At 41.3% G+C, this 8887-nt stretch overlaps 1 protein-coding gene across 7 annotated transcripts in view; it reads left to right on the top strand.

The window, feature by feature from the left end:
- LOC139024176 (interferon-induced very large GTPase 1-like) overlaps positions 1-8887 on the top strand; it is an 86094-nt gene that overhangs the window by 53016 nt on the left and 24191 nt on the right. For 4 of the 7 annotated variants that reach the window (XM_070438747.1, XM_070438745.1, XM_070438744.1 and 1 more), the window contains 3 exons: positions 2731-3000; positions 3763-3825; positions 3975-4244. The exons of 1 other annotated variant lie outside the window; for it this stretch is intronic. In XM_070438747.1, coding sequence (XP_070294848.1) covers positions 2731-3000; positions 3763-3825; positions 3975-4244 — 603 coding nt within the window. The remainder of the gene's footprint in view (positions 1-2730; positions 3001-3762; positions 3826-3974; positions 4245-8887) is intronic. 2 more of the 7 variants (XM_070438746.1, XM_070438748.1) reach the window with 2 other exon arrangements.

Here is an 8887-nt window from a genome sequence, read left to right as displayed (position 1 = left end):
TCCATATATGAAATCCAAATAACAATCCATTTAAATTACAGGTTGTGTTAAGAATCCCTTCTGCCCAGCAGTCTGGGGGGGGGTGGTTACGAGACCCGTAACAGAACTCATGCTAAGTATAAGTGACAAAGTAACAGTGAGAACAAAAAACCACAGCTAACTAAATTACGTCAAACACCAAATCTCTCTCGGACCAAATGTGATATTTTATGTCTGCGTGCATGTTTGCCTTCATTCCTGTGAGTCATTATATCAAGGAGCTGATCTGTCTGTACTTGCTTTAACTTTCCAAAATACAGTGTAAAAAATGTGTTATTGTGAAGAGGATTGGAAGAGTTAAGAAATGATTGGGAATGGTTACCTTGATGTGTGTGTAAAATATTACTAGTCTCAGATTTTGTATTAATATATTTAAGATGTGTATGAAAATGTATATCTATTCTTTAGCTGGACTGGACTGTTCATATCCTCTATATTTGACTGGGGTATGTGGTTYTCTCACCTAGCTATRTTAAGATGAATGCACTTACTCTAAGTCGCTCTGGATAAAACAATCTTCTAACTGACAAAAATGTCAAATGTAAATGTTTTACATACATTTCTCATATTACAATATTGAATTATTTAATTTATATATAAATATATTATAAATACAACCATATATAAACATGTGTAGGCAATCGGTGGCAACTTTGATGAATCTCAAATATAAAATAGATTTTGATTTGTTTAAAGCTTTTTTAGTTCATACATGATTCCATATGTGTTATTTCATAGTTTTAATGGCTTCACTATTATTCTACAATGTAGAAAATAGTAGAAATAAAGAAAAACCCTTGAATGAGTAGGTGTGTCCAAACATTTGACTGGTACTGTATATACAGTGCATTCGGAAAGTTTTTAGACCCCTTGACTTTTTCCTTATTCTAAAATAGATAAAATGTAAGACATAAAAATAAAATAAAAATCTCATCAATCTACACACAATACTCCGTAATGACAAAGCAAAAACAGGTTTTTAGACATTTTTGCAAATGTAAAATGACAACAATTGATATSACATTTACAWAKGTATTCAGACCCATTACTCAGTACTTTGTTAAAGCACCTTTGGCAGTGATTACAGCCTCTATTCTCCTTGGGTTTGACACTACAAGCTTGGCACACCTGTATTTGGGGAGTTTCTCCCATTGTTCTCTGCAGATCCTCTCAATCACTGACAGGTTGGATGGGGAGCGTCGCTGCACAGCTATTTTCAGGTCTCTCCAGAGATGTTCAAGTCCGGACTTTTGCAGGCCCACTGAAGGAAATTCAGAGACTCTTCCCGAACACACTCCTGCGCTGTCTTGGCTGTGTCTTTAGGGTCATTGTCCTGTTGGAAGGTGAACGTTCGCCCCAGTCTGAGGTCCTGACCACTCTGGAGAAGGTTTTCATCAAGGATCTCGCTGTACTTTGCTTCATTCATCTTTCTCTTGATCCTGACTAGTCTGGCAGTCTCTGCCGCTGAAAAACATCTCCACAGCATGATGCAGCCACCACCATGCTTCACCGTTGGGATGGTGCCAGGTTTCCTCCAGACGTGACGCTTGGCATTCAGACCAAAGAGTTCAATCTTGATTTCATCAGACCAGAGAATCTTGTTTCTCATGGGCTGAGAGTCCTTCAGGCAAACTCCAAGTGGGCTGTCATGTGCCTTTTACTGAGGAATGGCTTCTGTCTTGCCACTCTACCAAAAATACCTGATTATTGGAGTGCTGTAGAGATGGTTGTCCTGGAAGCTTCTATCATCTCCACAGAGGAACTCTGGAGCTCTGTCAGAGTGACCATCTGGTTCTTGGTCACCTCCCAGACCAAGGCCCTTCTCCCCCGATTGCTCAGTTTGGCCGGGCGGCCAGCTCTAGGAAGAGTCTTGGTGGTTCCAAACTTCTTGCATTTAAGAATGATGGAGGCCACTGTGTTCTTGGGGACCTTCAATGCTGCAGAATTGTTTTGTTACACTTCCCCAGATCTGTTCCTCGACACAATCCTGCCTCGGACCTCTATGGACAATTCCTTCGGCCTCATGGCTTGGTTTTTCCTCTGACATGCACTGTCAACTGTGGGAGCTTATAAAGACAGGTGTGTGCCTTTCCAAATCATCTCCAATCAAATGAATTTACCACAGGTGGACTCCAATCAAGTTGTAAAAACATCTCAAGGATGATCAATGAAATCTGAATGCACCGGAGTTCAATTTCGAGTCTCGTAACAAAGGCTCTGAATAACTTATTTATGTTTTTTTCTTCGACCTTTGCAAAAATGTTGTGATAGATTTTAAAACAATACATGTCTGTCATTGAACAACCTCATGCCATAATTAATAGTGAACTAACACACCAATCTCTTTCTTAGATTCTTTAAAACAATATAACCTAATTCAACATTTCTAAAAAAGCATTTTGGAATTAAATTCTTTATTTATTATTTATTCTTTCATTTACTTTCATCTCTTTTAGCGTGGTGGCAACAATTTAGCAGAGGTGCAGCGCCAATGCTTAATGAATATAGCGGAACATTGTAATTTTTCTTACGTTACAATGTAACATCTGTTTCGACTTCTGCTTTATGTTATTTCTTGCCATAAATAAAGGGAGATGTTTTTTCTACTTTTCGACTACTATTTCTACTTTTTTTCCTGATAAATATTTCTGGATTTCAACTGTAGCCCTGACAATAATGTATTTCCCTTAGTACTTCCTGCTCCAGACCAGCTGACTGTTGACTCAGTGGACACCACATCAGCTGCTGTTAGCTGGAACCAGCCACCAGGATTGGACCAAACCCAACATCATTACCAGATCTCCTACCACTGTCCAGGGACAGAACCACACATCATTACCACATCTTCACACAGCATCACTCTCTCTGACCTGCAAGGTGGTACTCAGTACTCTGTTACTGTCTGCACTGTGCTGGAAAATGGAACGAAAAGTCAACTGGTGTCAACAACCCTCACCACAAGTAAGGAAGTACTCTACTTATGAACTATTATTTCTGGTGTCAAAGTTTATATAACTTTAGTTATCAAAATGACTGTAATTTAAATGAACTGAACATATTGGATGTGTCAACACGGGATGTAAAGTTACAGTAACTTACTTGATGAGAAATATATGATGGTAAATTCCTCAGATCTCATAATGCAGTTTGGTGCTGAAATCAATAATGTTTTAATAATATCTGAGTTCATTGTTTCTTCCATTCCTGAGGGACATTATGTCAAGGAGTTGATCTGCTTCTGCTTGCTGTAGCAGATCACTGTAGTACAGTGTAAAACACTATTTATTGTGGAGGGGATTTATTATCACAACATTCAGTGCTTAATTAGTAAATTGGGAGGTACTGGAACACCTCTAATTTATGTTGTTGTAATAATAGGCTGACACATTACCTTTAGTCCCAGAATATCTCACCACAGTGTTTCCATCACCTCTTCTCTATCTCCTTCATTCCTTTAGTCCCAGAATATCTCACCACAGTATTTCCATCGCCTCTTCTCTCTCTCTCTCCTTCATTCCTTTAGTCCCAGAATATCTCACCACAGTGTTTCCATCTCCTCTTCTCTTTCTCTCTCCTTCATTCCTTTAGTCCCAGAATATCTCACCACAGTGTTTCCATAACCTCTTCTCTCTCTCTCCTTCATTCCTTACTTGGGGGGCTGTCAACAGTTTATTTAAATATATTTAGTTGTGAAAACACATTAATATCGATGTTCCCAAACAGATTCCCCTTGGCTTTCAATGAAATGGATTAAGTTGCCTTTCCATATTCCAGGCAGAAAGTCAGGTAGGCTACCGCCAACATGTCATCAATTCAACCGCAAATAATGCATCCAAGCCTAGTCGGCCTACCATTCTATAAGGGAAAAAATATAACTACTGGGAATATTAAATAACTTTAAACTGTAGCACTGACAATAATGTGTTTCCTCTTAGTTATTCCTGTTCCAGACCAGCTGACTGTTAACTCAGTGGACACCACATCAGCTGCTGTTAGCTGGAGTCAGCCACCAGGATTGGACCAAACCCAACATAGTTACCAGATCTCCTACCACTGTCCAGGGAGAAAATCCCACAACATTCCCACAGCTTCACCCAGCATCACTCTCTCTGACCTGCAAGGTGGTACTCAGTACTCTGTCACTGTCTGCACTGTGCTGGAAAATGGAAAGCTAAGTGAACTGGTGTCAACAACCCTCACAACAAGTAAGGAAGTACTCTACTGAAAAATTGTCTGTTGTCAACATTTCTTAAAATAACTTATGTAAATGACCTAATCAGTAACGATTTACTTTGACTACATATCCATAATGCATTCTCTAATATTACTATGTGTCCCACATATGCCGTCAGTGTAAAGTCCAATCTATTTTCCCATTCATAAAGTGTTTAAAGCTAAGCACTTCATGGTAATTAACTGTGCAGTTTGCACGGGGGAATCTTGGAGGGCTGGTACCTGGCTGTTGGGAGCTTGGGCCGGTGGCTGATGTATCGCTGGTTCGGTTCCCCGTTTTTGACCTTGTGGGAGATCTGTCGACGTGCCCTTGAGCAGGGCGTTGACCCTGGTTGCTTCTGTGTGTCGCTCTGGATGGGAGTCTGTTAGATGACTAATGTGAAGTAGTTGTTGAGCGGCTTCACTACAAGAATATTGTATGTTTTAAATATTCAAAAAAGGTATTAAACACTGCAGTTTGCCACTCTGGTCTATAACACCAACATTACATGTATATGTATGAATTCTATTTAGTCAATGTAAAGTAATGGATATTTTCCCCATTCATATAGCATTTAAAACATGCTTAACTGATGGACACAACATAGAATGTTAAAGGAAACATGAACATTTTCAATTTTTTTCCCCAGATGTAGCACAGAAAACAATTGCCGAGGACTTTTTTGAAAATGTTCAGTTGGACTTTTCTTGAATAGATTAAACAAAGATTCAAATTTGTTTACATCCCTGTTAGTGAGCATTTCTCCTTTGCCAAGACAGGTGTGACATATCAAGAAGCTAATTAAAACAGCATGATCATTACACAGGTGGACCTTGTGCTGGGGACAATAAAAGGCCGTTCTAAAATGTGCAGTTCTGCCAATTATGGGCTACAAAAAGAAAACCAGCCACGTCACGGACACCGACATCTTGCTTCCAGACAAGCTAAACACCTTCTTTGCCCGCTTTGAGGATAATACAGTGCCACAGATGCGGCCCGCTACCAAGGACTGCGGCCCCCCCCTCTCCTTTTCCTTGGCCGACGTGAGTAAGACATTTAAACGTGTTAACCCTCACAAGGCTGCTGGCCCAGACGGCATCTCTAGTCACGTCATCAGAGAATTTGCAGACCAGCTGGCTCGTGTGTACAGTGACATATTCAATCGGTCCCTATCCCAGTCTGCTGTCCCCACATGCTTCAAGATGGCCACCATTGTTCCTGTACCAAATTAAGGCAAAGATAACTGAACTAAATTACTATCGACCCATAGCACTCACTTCTGTCATCATGAAGTGCTTTGAGAGACTAAAACAAGGATCATATCACCTCCTCCTTARSTGCCACCCTAGACCCACTTCAGTTTGCATATCGCCCCAACAGGTCCACAGACAGTGCAATCATCATCACACTGCACGCTGCCCTATCCCATCTGGACAAGAGGAGTACCTATGTAAGAAGGCTGTTCATTGACTACAGCTCAGCCTTCAACACCATAGTACCCTCCAACTCATCATTAAGCTTAAGTCCCTGGGTCTCAACCCTGCCCTGTGCAATTGGGTCCTGGACTTTCTGACGGGCTGCCCCCAGGTGGTGAAGGTAGGAAACAACTTCTCCACTTCGCTGATCCTCAACACTGGGGCCCCACAAGTGTGCGTGCTCAGCCCTCTCCTGTACTCCCAGTTCACCCACAACTGCGTGGCCATGCACACCTCCAACTCATTCATCAAGTTTGCAGACGACACAACAGTAGTGGGCTTGATTACCAACAACAACGAGACAGCCTACAGAGGAGTGTGGTGTCAGGAAAACAACCTCACTCAACGTCAACAAGACAAAGAACTTCAGGAAACAACAGAGGGAGCACCCCCTATCCACATCTACGGGACAGTAGTGGAGAAGGTGGAAAGTTTCAAGTTCCTCAGTGTACACATCACAGACAAACTGAAATGGTCCACCCACACAGACAGCGTGGTGAAGAAGGCGCAACAGCGCCTCTTCAACCTCAGGAGACTGAAGAAATGTGGCTTGTCACCGAATACATTCACAAACTTTTACAGATGCAAAATCAAGAGCATCCTGTCGGGCTGTATCAGCGCCTGGTACGGCAACTGCTCCGCCCACAACCGTAAGGCTCTCCAGAGGGTAGTGAGGTCTGCACAACGCATCACCGGGGGCAAACTACCTGCCCTCCAGGACACCTACACCACCCAATGTCACAGGAAGGCCAAAAAGATAATCAAGGACAACAACCACCCGAGCCACTGCCTGTTCACCCCGCTATCATCCAGTAGGCGAGGTCAGTACAGGTGCATCAAAGCAGGGACCGAGAGACTGAAAAACAGCTTCTATCTCAAGGCCATCAGACTGTTAAACAGCCATCACTAACATAGATAAGCTGATCCCGAGGGCCAAATTCAAAAATACTAAATTCAAATATTTAACATTCTTGAACATATGTGTGTTATACATCAAAATAAAGCTAAACAGCCTCTGTATCAGATTTCAAAAAGGCTTTACGGCGAAAGCACACCATGCGATTTTCTGAGGACAGCGCCCCGCACACAAAAGCAATACATTAATTTTCAATCCAAGCAGAGCCATTATGAAAGTCAGAAAAAGTGATACAATTAATAACTTACCTTTGAAGATCTTCAGCTGATTGCAATTATAAGAGTCACAGACACATCACAAATGGTCCTTTTGTTTGATAATTATTAAACATTTAGTTAACCTTTTTTTTTACTATTTCATGACTGGCATTGTACATTTGCACATTTAAAAWAAGACACATAGCTAAGAAACCAAGCCAAAAGATGGGRTGTCTCTCCAGGAAGTGATGTCACATTAACCTCTCACCTCTCCTCTGCAGTCAAAATGAATGCAGCTGGTTCCTGCCTTGTAATTTTTCCTGTTATCTAAGGTTTGTAATGTGCAAAAATAAAAGTGTTTATTGACTGAGTTGAAAAAGATGTTGACATTGTGCCAGGGGCATAGCTAGCTGCTAGCTTACTAGCTACATCAGTGAATAAGAAGGAAACGCTAGCTATCTTTACCACCCAGTGTTAATACATTGTACTCATTAAAATAGTTACTGCTATGAGTCTGAAATGGGGAATTGAATTTTAATGGTTTGTGTATGCATATGATAAATATATTCAAGAAAAGTCCAACTGAAAAATGTCAATAGTAGAATTCTTAGGTGAAGTCCTCAGCAATTGTTTTCTGTGTTACATCTGGAAAACATAAATAAAATGTTCATATTTCCTTTAACAATCTGTGTTGTGTTCATCAGTTATGCTTTATAAATGGGAAAATAGAAATTACATTACATTGACTGCATAAAATTCATACATACAGTGCATTCAAAAAGTATTTAGACCCATTCACTAATTTCCACATTTTGTTACGTTGCAGCCTTATTCTAAAATGGATTAAATAAAAAAATTCCTTCATCACAATACCCCATAATTACAAAGCAAAAACAGGTTTTTAGAAATTGTTGTAACTGTATGAAAAAAACTAAACACAGAAATATCTTATTTACATAAGTATTCAGACCCTTTGCTATGAGACTCAAAATTGAGCTCAGGTGCATCTTGTTTTCATTGATCATCCTTGAGATGTTTCTACAACTTGATTGGAGTCCACCTGTGGAATAGTCAATTGATTGGACATGATTTGGAATGGCACACACCTGTCTATATATGGTTCCACAGTTGACAGTACATGTCAGAGTAAAAACCAAGCCATGGTGTCGGAGGAATTGTCCGTAGAGCTCCGAGACAGGATTGTGTCGAGGCACAGATCTGGGGAAGGTTTTCAAAACATGTCTGCAGCATTGAAGATCCCCAAAAACACCGTGGCCTCGATCATTCTTCAATGGAAGAAGTTTGGAACCTCCAACACTCTTCCTACAGCTGGCCGCCCGGCCAAACTGAGCAATCGGGGGCGAAGGGCCTTGGTCAGGGAGGTGACTAAGATCCCGATAGACCTCCAGAGTTCCTCTGTGGAGATGGGAGAACCTTCCAGAAGAACAACGGTTTCTGCAGCACTCCATCAATCAGGCCTTCATGGTAGAGTTGCCAGACGGAAGCCACTCCTCAGTAAATGGACATGATAGCCCACTTGGAGTTTGCCAAGCGTCACTTAAAGGACTCTCAGACCATGGGAAATAAAATTATCTGGTCTGATGAAACCAAGTTTGAGCTCTTTTGCCTGAATGTCAAACATCACGTCTGGAGGAAACCTGCCGTCCCTACGGTGAAGCATGGGGGTGGCAGCATCATGCTGTGGGGATGTTTGTCAGCAGCAGGGACTGCGAGACTAGTCAGGATCGAGGGAAAGATGAACGGAGCAGCCAGAGCCCGGACTTGAACCCGATCGAAAATCTCTGGAGAGACCTGAAAATAGCTGTGCAGCGTCTATCGTGGAATATTCTAATCAAGTGGGAGAGACATTTCTTCAAACAAATAGAAGAATAAGAGAATAATAAGAAGTTATATACCAGCTGGTGGGGGAAATGAGGCTGGTACAGGCTATATACACTGCTCAAAAAAATAAAGGGAACACTTAAACAACACAATGTAACTCCAAGTCAATCACACTTCTGTGAAATCAAACTGTCCACTTAGGAAG

The sequence above is a fragment of the Salvelinus sp. IW2-2015 genome, unplaced genomic scaffold (genome assembly GCF_002910315.2).
Source record: "Salvelinus sp. IW2-2015 unplaced genomic scaffold, ASM291031v2 Un_scaffold1135, whole genome shotgun sequence".
In the NCBI taxonomy this organism is placed as follows: domain Eukaryota; kingdom Metazoa; phylum Chordata; class Actinopteri; order Salmoniformes; family Salmonidae; genus Salvelinus; species Salvelinus sp. IW2-2015.
The sequence above is the reverse complement of the archived record's forward strand: the minus strand, read 5'-3'. Positions and strand labels throughout refer to the sequence as shown.